General features: G+C 38.6%; 1 protein-coding gene across 2 annotated transcripts in view; it reads left to right on the top strand.

The window, feature by feature from the left end:
• Positions 1–1,587: 1,587 nt before the first annotated feature.
• Positions 1,588–24,886, top strand: part of DCTN4 (dynactin subunit 4) — a 32,549-nt gene continuing 9,250 nt past the window's right edge. The window contains exons 1-10 of one of the 2 annotated variants that reach the window (XM_067732295.1): positions 1,588–1,786; positions 4,236–4,306; positions 6,514–6,692; positions 12,684–12,727; positions 14,841–14,948; positions 16,135–16,155; positions 16,544–16,617; positions 16,851–16,963; positions 17,284–17,393; positions 22,437–22,510. In XM_067732295.1, coding sequence (XP_067588396.1) covers positions 1,652–1,786; positions 4,236–4,306; positions 6,514–6,692; positions 12,684–12,727; positions 14,841–14,948; positions 16,135–16,155; positions 16,544–16,617; positions 16,851–16,963; positions 17,284–17,393; positions 22,437–22,510 — 929 coding nt within the window. In that variant the 5' untranslated portion in view covers positions 1,588–1,651. The remainder of the gene's footprint in view (positions 1,787–4,235; positions 4,307–6,513; positions 6,693–12,683; positions 12,728–14,840; positions 14,949–16,134; positions 16,156–16,543; positions 16,618–16,850; positions 16,964–17,283; positions 17,394–22,436; positions 22,511–24,886) is intronic. The other variant, XM_067732296.1, reaches the window with a different exon arrangement.

The following is a 24,886-nucleotide window of genomic DNA, read 5'->3' as shown; positions in this document are numbered from 1 at the left end:
CAATTCCAGCAAAGTTCCAGGGCAAAAATGAGTAGGCCATCAATTAATGTTCCAGTTTCCCTTGTATTTGCTTTCTTCTCTTTTCAAGTGTTGTTAGAAGAGCAACTGGTTTCTTACTCTGCTGTGAATATGAATGAACTGCTGTAGTGTGCAGGGAACTGCATTTATGGAATTAGAAAACAGAATACTGTACCAGGAGTGAGAAAACCTGCGGCATGTTCCTGGGGCATGTTGACACTCAGGACCTCATTTTCTCCATTTGAAAAATACAAGTATTGAACTAGGATCTTTCTAGTATATGATAATTCTAAGGTATCCTGTCCACCCAGGAGGCTAGAGCAGGCGTCAGCAGACTCCAACCCGTGGCTGTTGTCTGTTTTGGTAAAACCTGCCAGCACCACTGAAGCAGGCTGGCCCTGGGAGCCTCAGAAACCAAGCCAGGTATCCTCCTATGACTCACTTTCTCCCTCTGTTCCCAGTGCCTGTCTGCAGTGCCAGTGCCTGTGCCTTGCTGCTGCCCAGGGCCCAAGCTGGTCCCTACCTACACATTGGGGATTCTGCTACTGCTGACTACCAGTCACAGAGCAGAGGAATCTCAGTCTGCCCCAGGTGAGATGGCCAGGCTTTCTTGGGAGAAAAGAAGGGCACCCCGATCTCAGTTTCCTGCACTGTAAAATAGAGATAATGATAGTACCTGCCTTTTGAAGTTCTGGTGAAAATTAAATGAGACAATGTATGTATAGTTTTGACACAGTGTTCTGCATTCAGTAAATGCTCAATAAACGTCAACTAATATTACTATTCGGTTCTATTTCTTCTCAATCACCAACTCTAATATCAGATAGGTAATAATACAACACTAGTACAAAGGAAAAAGCACTGAACTGATGGCAGGTAACATGGGCTCCAGTCTCTGCCAGCCCAGTTCTAAGTGGTTATTTTACATGTCTAAGCTTTAGTTTATGCACTAGAAAAATGTAAACGACACCTAGCAACATTGTTCATTCATTGATTCCACTCCTTCACTAAGCAATATTTATTGAACACCCACAGTATAAACTTAGTCCTAACGCTAAATATGCGAAACCTTAAAATGAATGAGATATGGCTTCTGCGTGGAGGAGCTCAATCTAAGAAACTTCAAACGAGATAACGTCCGTGGAAGTTTCCTATGGGTCAGTAACAAGCAGAAGAAAGTGCTGGTGTGGACTCTTAGTTTTCCAGTTCCCATGAAACTCTGTCTCAGAGATCCTCCCTAACTTCCGGATGTTTGTCTGGAAGGTGAGGGCGGTAGAGGCAGTGTTAAATAAAACAGAAGAGCAGCCTTCCTTTCTGTTAGAAACAAAGGAAAGGAGCGCACTGTGTCTGTATGGATTTGTTCTGCGACTCCGTACTTATCAAAAAAAGGTCTAAGCTCAGCCCAGACGGCTGACGCTCTCAAACATGCTGCAGAGGTAAGGTGGAGGCGGGGTGAAAACCTGGAACCCCAAACGAGCATGCGCACTTTGACTTTCGTCCGGCGCAAAGCCTCTCTAGCTCGGAAACCTTACGTCAAAGTCTACGTTGAAAGACGTAGGGAGGGAAGCCAGGGAAACGCTCGCTCTCCAGTCACGTGACGCGACGAGAGCGTCGTTGGCTCCTCCCCCTAAAGATGGCGTCGTTGCTGCAATCGGAGCGGGTTCTCTACGTAGTCCAGGGAGAAAAGAAGGTTCGGGCCCCGCTCTCGCAGCTTTACTTCTGCCGCTATTGTAGCGAGCTGCGGTCGCTGGAATGTGTGTCTCACGAGGTAATGTAGTCGTCCCATGAAGAGTGTGTGTGTTGGGGGAGGGGGGAGGCGGTTCCACCTAGTCAGCGCGACCAGCGGGTGGTAATTTTCCTAGCATGCTGATTGGCTCTGCCTTCCGTCACTCAGATTTGCCTGTGATTTAATTTGCTTATACGTACGTAATTTGTCACTTGGAAAGGAGGAGCGGCCTTGGGTGGGGCTGAGCGGCCCTTCTGTTCTAGAGCGCCCTCTGGGACAAACTTGACTTTGGGGACCCTGGCTATCTCCTGCGGGGGGTGGGTGTTGGTTATTGGGTGGGTCAGGGGGAGAAAAGGTATGGGGATGCTTAGTTCAGGCCACTTGAGGGGCGAGATATCGTCTTTCCAGCATTGATTGAGGGAGTGGAGAGGTCCGCGGGCATTCTCATCCAAGCCCCTCCCATCCTGGAAGTTCTGCCCCTGCTTGGGCAGAAACTGGGCCCTCTTCCAACTGCCTTGTTATGTTTCCTGACCCAGCCCAAGGCCTGCAGCAGATACGAGGTTGGGATGGGGCGAGCTGAGTGAAAAGCGCTTGCAATCGGGTCTGTCGTTTAAGAAGCTCAAAGTGTTATATTCATGGCGCTTCTCCTGAGGGTACATTTCTGACCTTCACTGGCGCAAGTGGGCGTTGGAGGTGGGATTGCTCAAAATGTAAAAGACCCCCGGAAAAAAAAATCACCAAATAACAAAACCCCAGAACTTCTGCAGCACTTGGAACATGTTGTTCATTCAATAGGCTCTGCGGATTAAAAGACGCGTTAAGACGTAAATCTTGCTGTTGAGTAACTTGCAGTCTCGTGAAGGAAAAGCTAATTAGTAATAATACATAGTTAATGCTTATTCAGTACTTTCTATATGCCATGTGCTTTACATAATCTTTAATCATCCTACAAACTAGAATAGATACCCTTTTTTAAAAACCACTTTACAGTTAAAGAAAGAGGCACATAATGTTTGCGCTGGGTCACACAGCCAAAAATTTGTGGGTGGGAGGGGGCAGCAAAATTTGAAACCAAGCAGCCTGATTCAGAGGACTTGAGTGAGGATCCCTGGACGGTTAAAAATGCATATGAGAATATGTCCTATACGATAAGCCATTTTACACATTATGAATAATTATTATTTTATTGGGAATATTTTTCATGCTATTAAGAATAGTCAGAGAAAGCAGTTAAATAACACAAGAGAAAAATCAATGCTGTATTATATACATGATTTTTTTTTCTCCATCTCCATTAGCACTTTGTATGCTTATTCTTTGGCAGGTCCTTTCTCTTTAGGATGCTGTCCCAGCTTCACCTCTAGAATTTATTGGATTAGATTCTCATTTGGTGATCATTAGGGAGCTGAGTCTCCATAATCTGTAAGGATCTCTTCAGCTAGGACATTCAGTCTGTGACTGAATCTTTTACGGACTGGTGTGCACCTGTGAAATGGAGGCCATTAGGGTTTGGGGAAGGATGATGCTAGTGAGGGCTGAAGCAATCCAGAAATTTCAAATGACAAGCCTGGGATTGGAGCTGCACATGAAGGGATGAGCATAATTTGGAAAGGGAACAGGGAGGAATAAATTATATTTTGCTTTTTATGATGAGTAAGTGCAAATATAAGTTAACAGTATTATATTTTGTGTTCCTGGAGACTTATTTGAGTAGTAACTTTATCTTTTCAAAGGTGGTTCTGTTTATAAGCAGATGATGAAAAAAGAAAACAGTTTCTGTCATAGTATTTATGTTCAAGTGAATCTGTCCATCTGCAGGTGACTAGAGTTCTAGAATTATCAAATAGGATCTACTACATTAAAGAAAATATTTAGTCCTTAAAAAAGTACAATGAATTTAATTTTGTACTATGTTTTTGCATTAAATACAATAAGACTATGTTGTTAACTTAGTAGTTTAATTTGCCATTTAAAAATCTCTAATTGGTTGGCTACAGCTGACTTTGTAAATGTTAATGTATGCTTTTCTTCAGTGAACATGTAATACCTCAGTAATGGGAAAACTTTTAAAATCTCTTAACAATTTGTGTGGCCAAGTTATTGCAGTCACACAAAGCTAGACTAGATAGAAGGATATTTGATCACAGCCTCATAAATTGGATTTATTTATTAATCTATTTAGATTATCATAGAGATCTTTTACATAAACATGTTTTAACACGTCTAATACATAAAACCCTGATGAAAGGGAATAGGAAAGATCAGAAAGGAAAAATAGAAGGATTTCAGGAAATCCAGAGGTTAAGAAAACAACAGGTGATTGAAGAATAAACCCGATGCTGAAAACAGTCCAGGTTCTTTGCCAGATCAATGGTCTCTCACCTCTGCTGCAGAATAATGTAATTTAAATTTCACTAATTGGCATAGGCATATATACAAGCCAAGCTAAATGTCTTTTCCTCCGATTTTTTGATTTCTCGTTTCTTTCTAGGTGGACTCCCATTATTGTCCCAGTTGTTTAGAAAATATGCCATCGGCTGAAGCCAAACTAAAAAAGAATAGGTAAGACTGGGATCAATTTTTTCTATTTTCCCCAGCTATTCCTTTAATAGCTGGTAAAAAAGCACATGGAACTAACTCCCATTTTTAACAAGCTGTTTTTCTTTTTTTAGCATCACTTATGTCAAAGGTGAAACTTTCATTTTAAAAAAATAAATTGTATTTTAGAACAGTTTTAGACTTAAGAATTACTGTGAAGATGATACAGAAAATTCTGTTTACTCCTTACCCAGTCTCCCATATTATAAATGTCGTATGTTAGTATGGTATATTTGTCTCAACTAATGAACATTATTGGTAACATTATTATTAAATGAACTCTATATTTTATTTAGATTTCCTCAATTTTCCCCTAATCTCCTTTTTCTGTTGTAGGATCCTATTCAGGATACCCACATTATATTTAATAGTCATGTCTCTTTAGGCTCCTCTTGCTGTGATATTTTCTTAGACTTTCCTTAGTTTTGAGGAGTACTGGTAAGATATTTTATAGAATGTCCCTCAATTGGAAGTTGTCTTATGTTTCTCTCATCAGCTGGGGGAATGTGTTGTGGGGAGGAGAACCACACAGGTAAAGTGCATCTCTCATCACATCATATCAGAGGTATATACCACCAACATGACATCACTATTGATGTTAACTTTGATTACCTGGCTTGAGCTAGTGTTTGTCAGGTTTCTCTGATGTAAAGTTACTCTATTTGTTTTCTTCTCCTTTTCCATATTGTACTCTTTGGAAAGAAATGCACTATTACAACCCACACTTAAATAGTGGGGAGTTATGATCCCCTTCCACGAAGGCTATCTCCATGTATTACTTGGAATTCTTTTGTATGGAAGATTTTTCTCTTCTCCCCTTTTTATTTATTTAGTCATTTACTTCAAGCAGTGTGGGCTTGTGAATATTTATTTTATACTTTAGGTTATAATCCAGTACTACTTTTTTTTTTTTTTTTAATTCAGATTGTTCCGGCTTTGGCCATTGGGACCTCTTTTAGTAGACTTCCTTCTCCCTTTGGCATACCCCCGTCATTATATGGCAGTGAGGAGGAGGGAAGTGTTATTCAGTTGTTTGAGAACTTTCTTACTTACTCCAGGCTCATCCTCTATATTTTCTGCTCCAGTCCTAGAATTAGCCATTTCTCCAAGGAGCCCTGGTACCTTTTATTCGAGATTGGTATTGCAAACCAAGATCTGGGTAGTATTAAAAACCAAGATTGGTATTAAAAACCAAGATCTGGTATTAAAAAGCAAGATCTGGTACTCACTGCTACTGGTGCCATTTTGGTTTTTAGCATGGTGTGGAAGTCCTTTGTAACCAGTCACACCTCTGTACCTCCATGGATATGAACCACTGTTTTGTCTTTCCTGTCCTGGAGAAATAGCTCCTTATAAACCAGTTTTGTATGCTTTCCATACATTAAATTTTGTCATTTAATCCTCAGAATATCCCTATGAGGTGGGTACTATTATTATCCTTATCTGAGGATATTACCTAGTAGCAAAATATCACAGAAAATTGGAGTTATGGAATGGAACATCAGAACAAGTCCAGGACTGGAGGTGAAATCTTGATAATTTCAGATGGTGGGAAAGTTAAGAATAACAAGGCATGGGGGGGACTGTAGGGGAATGTTGAGTGTTTCACTAGGAAGAGTAACGCCTAAAGAGAGCAGAAAACCCTGAAAATGCCCCTTCTGAAACATTTCATCTTGGTAACATTGTTTGGTATCTGTTTCAGCTCTCTGGCACAGCAAACAAGCAGTTATTTTCCAAACCCAGTTTCACAGCTTATTGTATTGTTGCCTCTCAGTTTTCCATTGTGCAATTGGTCTGTTCTCTCTAAAGTCATAAGCTGTGACATTTCTCTGTCCCACAGAAATCTTTGTGGTCTGTAAAAGAGTCTAAAAGTTAACTCCAGACTGTTAACCGTGATTCCCTCTCTGGAGTAGGATTGGGTCATGCTGTAACTCTTCAGGAACTTTGATGATGATTGTATTTTTAAAAATAATTATTGTAATACTTTTGAAATTTTAAAATGAAGTTTGTAGGAGCCTCTTCAGAGTACTTTTTAATTTCTTTTTGCTTGAGAGCCACGCTTCCCTTATAGTTCTCTCTTGAATTCCTAACATGTAGAACAATGTCTGGCACATAGTAGGTGCTCGGTAAATATTTGTTGAATGAATCAATGATTGTTTGTCGTGTCCTAGATGCGCGAACTGCTTTGACTGTCCCGGCTGTATGCACACCCTCTCCACTCGGGCAACAAGCATTTCCACACAGCTTCCAGATGACCCAGCCAAGACCACGGTGAAGAAAGCCTATTACCTGGCCTGTGGATTTTGTCGCTGGACATCTAGAGATGTGGGCATGGCAGACAAATCTGTGGGTGAGTGAGGCGGACTTCAACATGAGATTTTGTGAAATCGGCAGTGCTGTAATTGCACACAAATCATTATTTCTGTTACCTGTTGGGAGGTAGGCGATAAATTCAGAGTATTTTGTCATTAAATCTTCTATGTTCCCACATTCTCACATGGACCGTGATGTTTCATCTGAGACTTGGTAAACTATTTCATTTTCTTAAAGTTGGTAAAATAGCATTTATAAATCTGATACTTTTTTAGAATCAAAAGATTAATGTTCTTCATAAAAAATAAATGCTCCTGATGGTGGAACACACCATGAACAAACCTAAAAGATAAAAGTCACGAAGCTTGGATCATATATAACAGTAAAGATAAATAACCAAAAATAAGGAACCCTTAGAAATCAGAAAGCTACCCAATAGAAAGAAAGAAATTGTCAGAGGATATGAACTGCAGCTCTCAGAAATGGAAGTAAAGATGGTCAATAACCAAAGTGTGCACAAATCATTGGATTTTTTTTCTTGCACACAACTTGGTGAGGTGATTTTTTTTAAGTCAATAAATATGCAAAAAGATAAGTTCAGTTTTGCTAGTAATCATGAAAATGCAAATTAAAACTTCGTCCATTGATTTGGCAAAATTTTAAAAATCTGGTAGTATGACAAGAATATGGGAAAATAGTTCTTTTGTCTGCTGCCATTTTAGAGAGCAGTTTGACAACATTTATTAAAATTTCAAATTGCTTTTATTCTTTTACCCAGAAATTACATGTCCAAGTATCTATCCTGGAGCATTCAAACACATGCTCAAAGATACATCTATATGTATCATAAGTGAAACAGGAAAGTTATGTATGTTCGGACCTAAAGAAAACCTAAGGTATTAAATTACCTTTCCATCATTTGAGCATTTCAAAGCAGAGGTTGCATTTACCTTCATTAGGAAACTTCCTTTTTTTTCCGTATCCTGTACTCCATGGTTAATATCAGAGAGTAGAAACACTCTTTATTATAATCAGTTCAAAATCTTGAGTTGCTGTTTATTTTTTATATAAACAGCAGCACTGCTAACTCCCCATTGTCTTTTTTCTTTCTGAAATTTCGTTTGTTTAATTTTGTGAAAACTTTTTAGATTTGTTAAAAATTCCCATTTTTACATTTCCATTAAAAATATCAACTTACTGGGGCTTCCCTGGTGGCGCAGTGGTTGAGAGTCCACCTGCTGATGGCACGGGACACGGGTTCGTGCCCCGGTCTGGGAAGATCCCACGTGCCGCGGAGCGGCTGGGCCCGTGAGCCATGGCCGTTGAGCCTGCACGTTCGGAGCTTGTGCTCCGCAACGGGAGAGGCCACAACAGTGAGAGGCCCGTGTACCGCAAAAAAAAAAAAAAACTCAACTTACTATTTACATGAGGAAGCCAACTAAAAACTCATTATGTTATTTGACATAACTAAAATGAAGATGGACTTCAGCTAAAAGTTTTCTACAGATTCTTACGTAGCTTGGAAGTAAATATGGGTGAAGTTCCTTTAGATTCAACTCTATTCTTAAAACTTAATCCTTGGTTCTGTTGAGTTCACCCTTTGGTTTAGAATGCTTGAGCTCTTGGTTGTTTTTCTAACTTCATACATTATGTTGATAAAATACTCTTCAAAAACAAAAAACTAACTAAACAAGTCCCTTAAAAATGCTCATTGGTGGGTAGGCATTTCCTGAACTGTGATTTATATTGGAAAGTTTCTGTAGCGTCTTCTTAGACTGTCAGTAAATATTTGTGTGTGTGTTTTAATGTCAGTGTAGCAAGTAAATTGTTTGAATTTGTTTATGAATTTATGTTACATGTAAAAAACAACCTCAAAGTGGCACTTAGTTCGTGAGTTAAAGTGTATTTTTTCCATGTTTGTATTTTGTTTCTTTTTATCAAGTTAAAGAAAGGAAGCCTAGAAATCCAGATAGATTTCTCAGTTTGTTACTCTGTAAGTGCTTTTTTAATACTTTCTGGACTGTAAGCTATTAGAATTGGAGAATTTATTTTTCAGAATTTAAAGGCTGTGCTTGTTTCTAGAAATCTAGCTCCTCTAGGGTATCTTGACAGTGATAATTGAATACTAGGAGTTCTTAAGGAGTACAGGTAATTTCATTTCTTCCATGATGTCACTGGTGTCTGAGAAGCCCTGAAACCACTTTAGTTAGAACTGTTTGTTTATTTGTAAGTAAGCCATTGTGTCAGTAATGTGCAGAAACTTTTTAATGTCTCTCAAATTTACATTTAGAATAAATCACCAGTTCTAAAAATGCTATTAGGTAAAACATTCAGATTTTCTAAAATATTACTAAAACATTTCTTTCACATAATTATTTTTCATAATTGCCTTAAGGCAACTTTTAAAATATAAATACTGTACTTAAGGATATTATCGCTGCCTTTTCTTGCAAGGGGCTATAGTGTCACCTTCAACAGGAGTCCTTTTTATTTGGAAAAAAAGTTATTTTTAATTATACAAATAATACACTTTTATGAACTTATCACCCAGCTTAAGAAATTAAACATAACCCAAACAGTGTAAGCCCATTGTATAGCCTTCCCCCCACTGCATCTTTCTTCTGCCTTCTAGACAGAGATAGTCATCACAGTCCTGAATTCAGATTGTCATCTGAAAAAAACCATGTATGCTTTTGCACGTCTTCATGTATGTATGTAGCCACTAGCAAAGAATGCTTCCTAACTTGAAACAAATAGAACCATGCTTTGTGCATCCTGCTACAATTTATCTCTATCAGGTTTGTCTGTGGTATGTAGTTGTGATGGTGGGTGATTCATGCATGACTTACCACAGATCTCTTCTTCGCATTTAGGTTGTTTTCAGTTTTTTGGTTCTGACAACAGTGCTGTTAGAAACATTCTTGTGTGTGTTTCCTGTCACAAGAGCAAGGGTTTCTCTATATAACAAAGTAAAATTGGTGGTTTTAAGATGTGTACATGTTTAGCTCTCCAAAATGGTTTACCAATTTTTGCTCCCACTAATAATATATGAGTAGACTACCCATTGCTCCAGATCTCCGGCAGCTCTTAGCATTGTTGGACTTCTTTCAAGTTTTTCCAAACTGAAGGTTGTGAAATGGTATCTCGTTACAGTTCCCCCCCCCTTTTTTTGGTTAGCTTTATTGAGATATAATTTACATATAATGAAGCTCACCAATTTTAAGTGTAAAATGCTTTGATTTTTGACAAATGTGTATAGCCATGTAGCCACCTCCACAATCATAGAACATTTCCGTTACCCCAAAAAGTTGTCTCATGCCCCTCTGTAGTCACTTCTTTCCCCCCCACCTCCTGGCCCCTGACTACCACTGATTTCTTTCTTTCACTGTAATTGTGCCTCTTCTAGAAGTTTATATAATTGGCGTAGTTTAGTCTGTTGTGTCTGTCTTCTTTCACTTAGCATAATGCTTATGAGGTTCGCTCGTGTTTTTGCTTTTTATTTTTGAGTTGTCTTCTATTGTATGGATATACCATAATTTGTTTATTCATTCTCCAGTTAATGGACATTGAATTTTTTGCAGTTTAGGGCTCATATGAATAAAACTGGCTATGAACATTTGCCTAGAAATCTTAGTGTATTTTCGTTTTTCTTGAGTATATACCTAGGAATGGAATTGCTGAGTCATAGGGTTAAGTGTATGTTTTCCTTGACTGAAAACTGCCAAACTGTTTTCCACAGTGGCTGTACTATTTTGGGTCCTCACCAGCAGTGTAGGAGAGTTCCAGTTCCTCATCAACTATTAGTATTGTTTTTCTTTTTTCATCTTGGCCATTCTAGTTAGTGGGTAGTGATACCTCATTGTGGTTTTAATTTGCATTTCCTTAATGTGCTTGTTTGCCATCTATGTATTTTCTTTGGTGAAGTGTTTGTACAAATCTTTGCCTTTTTTTTTTTTTTTTTTTTTTGTGGTACTTGGGCCTCTCACTGTTGTGGCCTCTCCCGTCGCGGAGCACGGGCTCCGGACGTGCAGGCTCAGCGGCCATGGCTCACGGGCCCAGCCGCTCCGCGGCATGTGGGATCCTCCCGGCCCGGGGCACGAACCCACGTCCCCTGCACCGGCAGGCGGACTCTCAACCACTGCGCCACCAGGGAAGCCCTCTTTGCCTGTTTTTAAACTGAGTTTTAATCTTTTTATTGAGTTGTGAGAGTTCTGTATTGTAGATACAGGTCCTTTGTTGAATATATATTTTGCAAATATTTTCTCCCAGTCTGCGGCTTGCCTTTTTATTTTCTCAACTATGTCTTTTTTTTTTGTTTGTTTTTGCGGTACGCGGGCCTCTCACTGTTGTGGCCTCTCCCGTTGCGGAGCACAGGCTCCGGACGCACAGGCTCAGCGGCCATGGCTCACGGGCCCAGCCGCTCCGCGGCATGTGGGATCTTCCCGGACCAGGGCACGAACCCGTGTTCCCTGCATCGGCAGGTGGACTCTCAACCACTGCGCCACCAGGGAAGCCCTCAAGTGTGTCTTTTGAAGAACACGTTTCTAATTTATTGTTATTTTTATTTTATTTTTGGCTGCATTGGGTCTTTGTTGCTGCACTTGGGCGAGCTGCGGTGAGCGGGGGCTACTCTTTGTTGTGGTGCCTGGGCTTCTCATTGTGGTGGCTTCTCATTGCAAAGCACGGACTCTAGGCGTGTGGGCTCAGTAGTTGTGGCGCATGGGCTTAGTTGCTCCTTGGCATGTGGGATCTTCCCAGACCAGGGCTCAAACCCATGTCCCCTGTATTGGCAGGTGGATTCTTAACCACTGCGCCACCACGGAAGCCCTACAGGTTTCTAATTTTGATGAGGTTCAGTTTATCAATTTTTTATTTTCTAGTTGTGCCTTTTGTGTTCTAGTAAAGAAACTTTAGCCTAACCCAAGGTCGCTAAGATTTTCACTTCTGTTTTCTTCTAGAAATATTATAGTTTCAGCTCTTACACATAAGTTTATTACCATTTCAGGGTAAATTTTGTAAATGTTGTGAGATAAGGGTCAAGGCTAATTTTTTGTAAATTGTTACAGCACCATTTGTTGAAGTATTCATTATGGTTTTACTTTCAGCTTTCTGGAATAATCTTTTCCCTTATGATTTGTGCTTTTGTCTCTTATGTAAGAAACTCTTCTCTAAACTGAGGTCGTAGAACACAGAAATTGCCCAGTGTTGCAGATACGGGCAAGTTCTCTGGAGTCAGACTGCCTGAGTTTGAATCCTGGCTTTACCGCTTACTGTCTCTATGACTTTGAGCAAGTTATTTAATTCTCTGAGCCTCAATTTCCTCATTTGTAAAATAAGACTAATAATGAGAGTCCCTACCACAGAGGGTTTTTTTTTTTAATGAATTTATTTATTTATTTTTGGCTGCGTTGGGTCTTTATTGCTGTGTGCACGGGGCTTTCTGTAGTCGCGGCGGCGAGCAGGGGCTACTCTTCGTTGCGGTGCGCGGGCTTCTCATTGCGGTGGCTTCTCTTGTTGCGGAGCACGGACTCTAGGCGTGTGGCTTCAGTAGTTGCAGCACGCAGGCTCAGTAGTTGTGGCTTGCGGGCTCTCGAGCACAGGCTCAGTAGTTGTGGCACATGGGCTTAGTTGCTCCGCGGCATGTGGGATCTTCCCGGATCAGGGCTTGAACCCGTGTCCCTTGCATTGGCAGGTGGATTCTTAAGCACTGAGCTACCAGGGAAATCCTCAGAGGGTTATTATGAGAATAAAATGAAGTGTGATACATTTCAAATACCTGGCACAGAAGTTATACATGTGTTAGTTGTAGTTGTGGTCCTAGTGGTGGTTATTATTATCACCATCATTATATTTAAAGAAAAATTTTCATTCTGAGCCCTTCAGTCTGTATAATTTCTAGGACTCTTTCTTGGAAATTGTGTGATTTTATGTCTTCAAGCTTTATTTTGTGGCCTGCAGATGACCTGTTTTTGTGGAAATAAAATTATCAAATTACGTAAGTCTTGTTTAATATTCCTTTATTTTGCAGCTAGTGGTGGTTGGCAGGAACCTGAAAATCCTCACACGCAACGGGTAAGTAAAGGGTCATCAGAGGATGAAATGAGAAAAGATGAAGAAAAAGACCATTTTATCAGTGTATATGGCATATGCTTATAAATCCATGATGTGTATTTTGGTGTTTTTTACACTTAGAAAGTGCTTCTCGCTGTAAGACATTAAATCACAGTGGCAGTTTTTTCCAGTCTGACTTAAGTTAATAGAGAAACCTAGGTGTAGTATTAGTTATGTACTCAGGTTGTGAATTGGAAAAGGGAAATGATACGTTTCTGTTTTCCACGTACGCACCAACTGTGTTAAGGATCCATTTGTTCTCAGAAATCTCATCCACATATAAACATTTTAACTCTTGGAAACACCACTAATTTGGAAGATGCCCTTGGACTCAGTAGTGGTTGCTTATAGAATCATGATTTAGACATCCTTTAATAGTTCACAGTGAGTTGATCTCTGCAGTATATACATTAGAACTGATTTTGTTGCCCCTGGAAGTAGAATATTAGAAAGATGATAAAATGCTATCGAAATGAAGTTGTACAGACTGCAAATTAAATAATAATTTATAATTATTCACTTATGACATCAGCAAAAATTAGAAATACTGAAAATATCTTGGATGGGAGTGTATGGAATTTGACCTTTTCACATATACTATTGTTAGTGTAAATTAGTACAGATTTATTGGTCTCTCAGCAGTATCTACTTCCTGGACTCTGACCTACGGAAATACTTGTACTTATGCACAAAAATATGTATATTCATTTATCAAACACTTACCAAGCATGTGCTGCATACTGTGTGTCAGGGGTTGTGCTAAACAATAGGAATACATGGTCCTTACCCTCAAAGAGCTTAAGTCTAACGGGAAAACAAAAATCAATTAAATAATCCCCAGCTAAAGGAAAAACTCAAGGTAATATGAAGGAGGAGAAATTGTGCATGTGGGCATTTTTAGGGGGAATTTCAATTAGGTAGGTCCACATCTGAGGATTGCGCTAGGATCTGAGGATGACAGGCAGAGAAGGGAAATAATTCAGGGCGGAGGAACAGCATAGGCAGAGAGCTTGTAAGTGGAAGGAGCAAAGCAAGTTATAGACAAGAGGCAAGTGTGCCAGAGTAGAGCATAGCAGTAGGTGAATGGAGAAAAGGATTTGGGGTCAGACTGCAGAACCATGTGGACCAAGTTAAGGAGTCTAAGAAGCCTTTAAAGCAAAAGAGCTGACAGAATCAGGTTAGCGTTCTAAAAAATAATTACTGCTGAATTGAGAGGACAAGAGTGGGTACCAGGAGACCATTTAAGTGCTCTCAGAGCAAATGGTTAAATACCTTTAGGACATTTGTACCGTTTAATAAGATGCAGCCTTTAAAAAGAATGAGGTAAAAATCTATTTGTACTGAATGGAAAGTTCATGGCACTTACAGTGAAAAAGTTTTAAAATAGTAAGTTTTTTCCCCTTATATGAAAAATAAAAAGAGCTGTATTTATTTTACACATATAAAAGCGATATGTCTATACATGCATTTTTTAATGTATGCAGGATATAATATCATACCCGTGTCTGTAAGTGTGTAAGAAAGATATCTAAACTCTAATGATGGATACCCGTGGGGAGGGGAAGGGTGGACTTGGGCGTGAGAGATAAAAGAGAAGTTTCACTTTTTATTCTTTATGTTTCTATATTGTTTGAACTTTTCACAGTTATATATTGCTTTTATGATTAAAATATATTTTTAAATGAAAATACGTGATGGAGAGTGGGAGAAAATAAAGTATGAAATGTCACATCCTTGGAAATAGGCGGTCCTCTGGTCATGCAGAGAAAATAGGAGCAGTTGTGAGGGGAAGTAAGCAATGAAGTTAAAGAGCAGTGAAAAGAGAACATGAAATTTTCAAGCCTTTTCATTGCTCATTTCTTCCTGTTGTTGAACTTGAAGGTTCCATTTCAATTCTGAAAATAGATCATGTAATGAAGACAAATTCTCTTTGAAGAAGAGGGCAGACTTGCCCACCTTAATAATTATTTGTCTTGTCTATTCATTATATGTCTAGTCAGTGGAGTTGATTAATTTTGTAAGTTTCTTGTTAGCTTTTTCGTGAAACGAATACTGAGTCTTTGATTTCTTACAGATGAACAAACTGATTGAATATTACCAGCAGCTTGCTCAGAAGGAGAAGGTTGAACGAGATCGCAAGAAACTGGCACGGCGTAGAAACTATATGCCTTTGGCTTTTTCGGTGAGAAATTGGTACAAAAAGGAGTTTGCAATTCATGGATCGAGACCGGTGTGGCATAAGAACAGGGAACATTTCAGAAAGTGGCCATTGTCCCTAGATTCCTGAACGATGGCTAGCAGAAGAAGGTTCCTCAGCTGATAGGTGTCTAAGTCCAGCGGTTATGCTTTTGCCATATCATTAGTTCTGTTTGAGTTCTTTGAGTTTTAAGTACATTTGTGTTTCTTTCTCCATCACACCCCTTTCTCTTCTGATTATTCCTAAAGCGGCTACTGTTTAGTTTTGTAGGCACCCACATTTACAGCTTTTGGATATTACAGAAAGACAGGAGAATATGGGCGAGTGGTAGGTTTTATCCATATTACCTATGTAGCCCACCCACCTTTAGCATCCTGGTAGTAGTGGTTTCCCAGCTTTAGTTACCATAATTTTTTGGCCCCTTCCAATATTTCTCCAGTATAAAAAACCCTGACTTTTACATAGAGCATTTTTTGTGGTTAAGTAAGTAGTGATATATGCAGGTGTAATTTTTGATAGGAATTATTTACAAAAGTCATTCTCTACTCATTTGTAAACTACCAATTAGAAGCAAGAAATTAGGATTTGGAGCTTTTGCTATTGTCCCCCAAGTTTTATTTGCTCTCACAGAACAGTTTATTTTCTGTGTGTTTGCTTGGAGCCAAGCAGGTTGGCATTTAATAAATAATGTTTATTGAATAGCAATGATGTGTCAAGCTCTGTGCTAAGCACTTTATACATATTATTTTGTTTAATCCTCACAACAATCCTGTGTAGTAGGTGGTATATCCCCATTTTACACTGAAGGGAATGAGACCTGTAAAGGTTAATTAACTTCTTGTACTACCTCTGCATGAGAATTAGTTAAGGCATTAAAACCCTAAGAATTGGTAAGGTTCATATAAAAATATCTAGTTTAGAATTTAATAAAACATTAAAACTTGCAAAGCATCCATATTTGCCAGAGACTTTTATGAAGTCTCGGTGAATTTTTTGAACAATTCAGTGGTATAATCAGCATATGCACTAGTGTATTTAGGAGAGGAATTTAAATTAAATGTGTTATTCTGCCAACTTTCCCATATAACCTGCCTGCTGTATGAGTTTGCTTCTGTCTTATGCTGCATTTTTTTGTCTCTGTTGCAACCTGCTGCTATTTTGGGGCCTACAGCAACATACTATTCATGTAGTGGTAAGTTCTCTTTTATGATTCTTGCTAACCCTGAAGAAGTTAGCAGATGATCACTGGTGTTCCCAGAAGACGTTCATCGTGTGTCTTAGATACTCCACAGAGTTCTGGCCTAAGCCATAGCTTAGATATTCTTAGATTATCACATTTTGCTCATTTTCACTGCATTAATGTAGTTTCAATCTCCATGTTTGGTGCTTTTGTTATTATTTTAAGAGTAAGATGATGTGGGGCTACAATTACTCTCTTTAAAAGAAGCTTTAAAATTAGCTTTTTTTTTTTTGGCTTATTTCCCTGAGCTTCTCATGCTGTCCCTCCCCAAATTCTTTATTTTGATACACAGGATATTTAAAAGTAGAATTTCTAATAGGAATTTCTGAACTCTGTTTAGGACAAATATGGTCTTGGAACCAGGCTTCAGCGACCAAGAGCTGGTACAACCATCAGTACCCTTGCTGGACTTTCGTAAGTTTGGACGTTAAATGGCTTTGAGGGAAAAAGCTGATATCAAAATGAACATTGAAGGAATGTGGTTTTAAAGTTAATAACAGTTGCCAATGGGGAAGAAGATACTCATACTTAGGAAAAACCTAAACAGAAAGAATATTCTACAGTAGAGGAATACTTCAATTATTGATATCATGGACTTTGAAGATATTCAGGTGGACCCTTGAGAAATGATGGCTTTTATCTTTTAGCCTTAAAGAAGGAGAGGACCAGAAAGAGATAAAGGTTGAGCCAGCTCAGGCTGTAGATGAAGTGGAACCTCTACCTGAAGACTATTATACAAGACCAGTAAATTTAACAGAGGGTAATTTTATACATGATTCTGCTTTGTTTCTGTTTTACATCTAATTCTGTTTTTGTTACTTATATGCCTTGTGATTTGAGGTTTATTTTTTTTGATTTGAGATTTTTAATAGCATAGTTGTTAGTACTAAAATGAGTCATGTAGAAAATAAGATAGCTGTAATCATTTGAAGAACTTTAAAACATCTGTCAAATTTCTATATTGTAGTTTTTGAAGAGCACTGTTCACAAAGGCAGTGTTATTTTGTGTAATTATCTCATATACGTCTGATTTTGAGCAAGTCACTGTAAACCAAGCTTGGTTTCTGCCTTTCATGCTAGTGACCACCCTTCAGCAGCGCCTCTTACAGCCTGACTTCCAGCCAATCTGTGCTTCACAGCTCTATCCTCGTCACAAGCATCTTCTGATCAAACGGTCCCTGCGCTGCCGAGTAAGTATTCCTTTCTGTAGAGTTGTCATTTGTGTAAGAGAAAAGCAAAAATAAACACGATTGGCATCTGGTCAGTATCAAAACCTCTGGAATGTAGTAAATGTAGAAAATGCTTGTAGATAACGTTCCAGTGTCCAGGCACTATTTTAAAACTTTCAAGATAAACTTAATCCCCCTAACTCAGTGAGGTAGGTACTGTTGTTACCCTTGTTACAGATGTGGAAGCTGGGGTATTTGAAGGTTAAGTTCATACTGCTAATCCCTAAAAGAATAGTGAAAGAATATAAAGCTTTTAGGCCAGTAGAGAGGGGAACAAAAGGACTAATAAAAAAAAATCAATTTAAAAGAAAGCAGGAAAGAAGAAAAATCAGCAAAAGCCTCTGGGAATCTTTGAAACTAACAGCAGGGTTTCTTCAATAAATAAAAGAAACATTGTAAAAGAAAACAAAGTATGGGAAAAAATGGAAAGGAAACCTTTGCGATCAGTACGATCCAACAGAACTTTTCTGTGGTGATGGAAATGTTCTTTATCTGCATAGTCCAGCATGTTAGCCACTAGTCACCTGTGGCTACTGAGAACTTGAAATATGGTAGTGCAGCTGAGGGCCTGAATCTTTCTAAGATGAAATTCATTTAAATAATCACATGTGACTAGTAGCTCCTGTTATCAAACAACACAGCATTAGATTAGAAGAGGCCTATCAACCAAACGCAGTGTATAGACTTTAATTCCTGATTCAAACACAGCATAGAAAGATAGAAAGAAAGGGACCAGGGGAGGAGCGAGGGAGGAAAGAAAAATGTGTGAAACCTTTGGGGAAATTTAAATACTGACTGGATTTTTTAATGCTATTAAAAGAATTATTCATTTTTTTAGGGATAATAATGGTATTATTATTTTTTTAAAGTATCTTTATCTTTTAGAGCTGCATACCAAAATGTTTAAGGATGAAATGACATGATGTCCGATATTTGTTGCAAAATAGTCAGGCATAGGGAGTGGGTAAGAGTCTAGGTGAAACAAGATTGGCCATTGTCGCTAACACATTGCTAATTGTTGAAGTTGGGTGGCTGGTACCAAGAGATTTATAATACTACTCTGTATTTTTGCATATGTTAAAAAATTTCTATATTGAAAAACCTTTTTAGAAAGGAAGGGGCTTCCCTGGTGGCACAGTGGTTGAGAATCCGCCTGCTAGTGCAGGGGACACGGGTTCGAGCCATGGTCCGGGAATATCCCACATGCCGCGGAGCACCTAAGCCCGTGCGCCACAACTATTGAGCCTGCGCTCTAGAGCCCATGAGCCACAACTACTGAAGCCTGCAGGCCTAGGGCCCATGCTCCGCCACAAGAGAAGCCACCGCAATGAGAAGCCCGCTCGCCACAACTAGAGAAAAGCCTGCGCGCAGCAACGAATACCCAAGGTAGCCAAAAATAAATAAATAAATTTATTTAAAAAAAAAAAAGAAAGGAAAAGCCCACTTTAAATATAAAGACACATATAGATTAAAAGTAAATAGAGAAATCCAAAAATGGGCAGAAGACCTAAATAGACATTTCTCCAGAGAAGACATACAGATGGCCAAGAGGCACATGAAAAGCTGGTCAACATCACTAATCATTAGAGAAATGCAAATCAAAGCTACAATGAGGTATCACCTCACACCAGTTAGAATGGGCATCATCAGAAAATCTACAAACAACAAATGCTGGAGAGGCTGTGGAGAAAGGGGAACCCTCTTGCACTGTTGGTGGGAATATAAATTGATACAGCCACTATGGAGAACAGTAAGGAAGTTCCTTAAAAAACTAAAAATAGAATTACCGTATGATCCAGCAATCCCACTACCGGGCATATACCCAGAGAAAACCATAATTCAAAAAGACACATGCAGCCCAATGTTCATTGCAGCACTATTTACATTAGCCAGGTCATGGAAGCAACCTAAATGCCCATCAACAGGAGAATGGATAAAGAAGTTGTGGTACATATATACAGTGGAATATTACTCAGCCACAAAAGGAAGGAAATTGGGTCGTTTGTGGACACGTGGATGGATCTAGAGACTGTCATACAGAGTGAAGTATGTCAGAAAGAGAAAAACAAATGTCATATATTAACGCATGTATGTGGAACCTAGAAAAATGGTACAGATGAACTGGTTTGCAGGGCGGAAGTTGAGACACAGATGTAGAGGACAAACGTATGGACACCAAGGGGGAAAGCTGCAGGGGTGGGGGGAATGGTGGTGTGATAAATTGGGTGATTGGGATTGACATGTGTACACTGATGTGTATAAAATTGATGACTAATAAGAACCTGCTGTATAAAAAAGTAAAATTCAAAAATTAAAAAAAAAGTAAATGGAGAAAAATATACCATGTCAATACTAATTGAAAGGAAGCAAGAGTAGCCATATTAATTTCAGACAGAACAGACTTCAAAGTAAGGACAGTTATGAGGGATAAAGAAGGGTATTACATAACGGTAAAGGGGTCAGTTCTCCAAGAAGATGTAACAATTCTTAATGTGTATGTGCTGAACAATAGAGTGTCAAGCTGTGTGAGGCAAAACCTGATAGAACTGCAGGAGAAATAGATGAGTCCACCATCGTAGTTGGAGTCTTCAACACCTGTCTCTCAGAAGTGGACAGATTCAGCAGGCAAAAAATCAGTTTTGTATTGACCCATTGATCTCACTTCTAGGAGTCTACCCTGAAGGTACACCTCTACAAACCAAAATATATAGAGGTTAGGGTATATCCACACAATGAGTACCAAAAACCTATAAAACAGAACGTACTAATGTGGGATGTATTTTTAAATGCAAAAAGCAGGGTGTGCAGCAGGTACATAACTTTTTGTATAAGAAAAGAGGGAAAATAAATATATATATAAACATAAAATTATTTGTGTATGTTAGATTAATAGACTGTTGGAACAGAATAGAGAAAGCAGAAACAGACTCATGCATGTGAGGAAACTTGATTTTACTAAATATGGCCTTGCAGGTCCCTGGGGAAAGAATACTATTGAAATTTTTTTAGGTCAAATGATTCTATGAAAAAAACATAAAATTGGGTCTCTAACTCATACCATATACAAAAGTCAATTTCAGGAGCATTGGAAACTTTAAAGAGTAAATATGATGACCAGTATGTCTAGAAGGAAATATGGGAGAATATTCTTTATGGCTTCTACTTAAGGGAGTAGTCCGAAAATAAGACAAACCATAAAGGAAAAGTTATATATTTGACACATTAAAAGTAAAATTTAGGGCTTCCCTTGTGGTGCGGTGGTTGGGAGTCCGCCTGCCGATGCAGGGGGTGCGGGTTCGTGCCCCGGTCCGGGAAGATCCCACATGCCGCAGAGCGGCTGGGCCCGTGAGCTGTGGCCGCTGAGCCTGCACATCTGGAGCCTGTGCTCCGCAACGGGAGAGGCCACAACAGTGAGAGGCCCGCGTACCGCATTAAAAAAAAAAAAAAAAAAATCAAAAAACCTTTAAAAAAAAAATAAAATGTATACCCCCATTCCAAAGAAAACCCATATCGAAATGAAAAGGTAGCCCATAGACTGAGAAAAGTAATTTGTAAGGTATATAATTGACAAAGAATTAGTATCCAAAATATGTAAAGAAGCATAGCAAATCAGTAAGGAAAAGATACCCAGTATAAAAATAACAAGTGGTACTAACTTGCAGTTTATGGCAGAGGAAATCCCAATACCCAATAAATAGGAAAGATACGCGAACATGTACAGTAATCAGGGAAATGTACATTAAAACTACAGTGAGAAACCATTTCATAATCATCAGATTGGCAAAAGTTAGCAGTTTGGCAATATCCATCAAAATAATAAACGCATGCATTCACTTTTAGGAAATTATCCTACAGATACATTTATACGTGTGGGAAGTGATTTGCATACAAGATTACTCATTGCTGCATTATTTGTAGTAGCAAAATCATGGAAACATTTATCAATTTGGGTCTGGTTACATAAGTTATGGAAATCATTACAGTAGGACACAGAGGTACATCTGTGTGTGCTGGTATGTCATTCCAAGATCGATTCAGTGAAAAAGGCAGAAGAATATAAAATGTTCTCTTTTGTGTTATTGTGAAAAAGAAAGGTGATGTATGTGTATACTTCTATGTGCATCAGCTATCTGTGAGAAAACACATGAGAAGCTTGTTGGCTCTGGGGAGAGGAACAGTGGGACGGGTAACTGGTATCTTTACACTGTTTCTTTTTTATACCATTAAAAAAATGTTTTAACTGGATGCATGTGGAACCCATTGAAGAAAGTAACCAAGTAATTGTTACTGTATTTTAAAGCATGAGATCTGGAATCACACCACTTGGATTTAAATCCCAGCTCCAACTCTTACTGGCTCTATGAAGTTTACACAGATTATATACCTTTCCTGTGTCCCATTTTTATCATCTGTGACATAGGGACAATAATAATTATAGTACCTACACCTACCTCGTAAAGTTGATGTGATGTTTAAATTCACTTAAACCAAGAATGCATATGTTTTAGGCTAGTAGAAAGGAAATTTAAAAGGACTAATAATAATATAAAAGAAAACAAGGAAGGGACTTCCCTGGCGGTCAGGTCGTTAAGACTCCACATTTCCACTGCAAGGGGCACGGGTTCAATCCCTGGTCAGGGAACTAAGATCCCGCATGCCTCAAGGCACGGGCAAAAAAACAAACAAAACAAAACAAGGAAGAGGAAAACTCAGAAAAAATCCACATCGTTCATGCTTAATAAGAAGTCTGTGTTATTATTTCAGTAGTTTTGAAGCACTACAAGGTTATTAATATTTGATAGTGTGGTTGCTTATTTCCAGAAGTCCAAAACATCTTTTGTATATTTTGGTTATGGGTAGTATACACTCTATTTCAAAACATCTGTGATCTTGCAGCAAAATAAAACCAAACTGTAGTAAATGCTATGCTTCTGGATTTGGCAGGTCTCTGGATCAGCAGAGTGTGTTCCTGTTTTCCTCTGATACATATTTTTTTCTTTTTAGAAATGTGAACATAATCTGAGCAAGCCAGAATTTAATCCAACATCTATCAAATTCAAAATCCAGCTGGTTGCTGTGTGAGTATTTGGGATTGGTGTTTTGGGTTACTGTTTTTTTTGTTTTTTCACTGTGACATGTGCTTACTCTTGGCTTAAAAAAGGAAAGAGAAACTACTTCAGAATAATCTTGCTGTTTTGTTCCTGTTTTGGTTTTGAAATACATACCAGGAAGTTGAAAGCAGATTTACAGACACAGAATCCAGGGTGTTATATCAGGGCACGTGATAGTATGGTCTGTGGCAATGTGGTATGTTGCTGGTTGGAGAGTCACTAGTCATTCATCACAAATGATAAAGTACCTCCGTTTGGGAATGATCTCTTAAAAAAATTAATAAAATAAAATATAGCAGATGGAAGAATATCCCTGTAACAATGTTCATGCTATTTAACTGTATTCTGATAATGCTTTGTTGAGTGGGATAAAAGTGATTAAATTAGCGTTAACTCACAGAGACTTGTCAGTAGAAGGGAATTTTGTGTGTGAAAATCATCTATCAAACAAGAAAAATTAGGAAACTATTGTCTTGACTTTAGGGTGAGAGAGCCCTTCCCAGTAAGGCAGAAAGCCCAGAAGCCCCTAAGGAAAGTAGCCAGCTTTGACCTTAGCAGAAAGATACGAGTTGTAAAAGCAAAATTGACAACAAAGTCCTGAGACAGTAGAGCAAGAAAGAATATTTGCTACTCCATGATTAATAAAAGTTGAATATCCCTGGAATGGGCTTGTTGGGGGTGGGGGGATGAGGTAGGGCAAAGGATTTGAACATGTAGCTCACAGAAGAGAAATTCCGAATGGCCAGTAAATATATGGAAAGATGCTGAGACTTGATAGGAAAAATGTTAAATAATAAGTAGTATTGAGTGCTCGTGAGCGTGTAGGTAAACATACTTGCATACATTGTTGGTAGACTGAATTGCTAGAGTTTTTTTGGAGAGAGACCTGGAATATCAAGACAAAATGACATAGACCTTTTAAGCTGGTAGTGCTGTCTCAGGAATCTATTCTCTAGAAACAAAGCAATATATAAAGACCAATACATAAAGATGTGTGTTATAACATTTTAAAGGCAAAAAGCTGGAAACAATTTTAATGTCAAACTGATTAACCATTAACAAAAAAAAAATTGATTAAATTGAGATACACTTATGTAGAATATTATGCAACAATTAAAAAGAAATCATTGTCAGTCAAAATGGCAGAGAAGTGCTGGTCTCATGACTTAGGAGGGCCAGATATGGGTTCTGGCACTTACAGAATTTGTCTAAACTGATTTCCCTCATCTCTGAAATGGGCATAACACCAGTCCTACCTCTCTCTTGTGGTTGTTGAGAAGGATCAAATGAGCTATATGTTCACAAATGCTTTGTAACTGTAAATCACCGTACAGTATCTTCTGTTTTCCCAACTATTATTTAATGCATGACTGGTTAGGACTACAAAAATGGCATGAGAAGTGTGGTACGAGCTCCTTTCTTAATTAAGAATTACACTTATTACAGAAATCTTGAATGGCAGGATGTGCTTTGCATCAGTTTCTTAAGATTGCTTTGAAAAAAAGTGCTTTTCTTCTGGCATCATGGCAGAGTCACTGGGGAATCTTAATACATATGTTCTGGTCACACATCAGACCAGCTAAATCCAAATCCTTGATAGTGGGGCTCTTGAATTTGTATCAAGTTACTCAGGTAGTCCTGATGACCGTCATGAAAAATACCTAGTCTGAAGTTAAAATACCTTAATGCTAAGATGCACTCCTGCCCCTGCCCACTTGTAGTGTTTCTGCAATAGATTTTGTCTTATGTTAATATATGCACGATAACATTTATGCATGCTTTGTTCCAAGCACTTTTTGCACTATTATTTAATTTATTCTTCACAATAACCTCAAGATAAAGGTACTTTCAATGTTCTCAGTTTATAACCGAGACACAAAGAGGTAAATATCTTGCCCTGCTCTTTACAAAGAAGTATCTCAGTATATAAACACTAAGCTGGAATTTGAACCTGGGTTTTGAGGTTTTGAGTCCAGAACAAGCACATATAAGTACAAAATTCTATTGTCTTATTTAGAGAGGTAGCGTAACATAGTGGTTAAGAGCAAGGGCCCTGCAGCCAGACTGCCTAGATTTGAATGCTGGCCGCTTACCAGCAAGCTACTTCTCCCAAGCCTAGTTTCTTCCTCTTTATGATGGGGATAATAGTAATATCTATTTTACGCAGTTGCAGTGCAGATTACATGAGTTCATATTTGTAACATACTTCAAATGTTACACATAGTAAGTGCTATATAAAAGTGGTAAGTATGTGGTAGTGTTTTTATACCCCTATAATGTATTATTAAATCAGTCTTGGATCTTGTAACCAGTTGCCTATAGATTTACAGAAATGAATTACTA

This window comes from Pseudorca crassidens, chromosome 3 (assembly GCF_039906515.1).
Source record: "Pseudorca crassidens isolate mPseCra1 chromosome 3, mPseCra1.hap1, whole genome shotgun sequence".
Taxonomy (NCBI): Eukaryota; Metazoa; Chordata; class Mammalia; order Artiodactyla; family Delphinidae; genus Pseudorca; species Pseudorca crassidens.
This window is presented reverse-complemented; position numbering and strand designations above follow the sequence as displayed.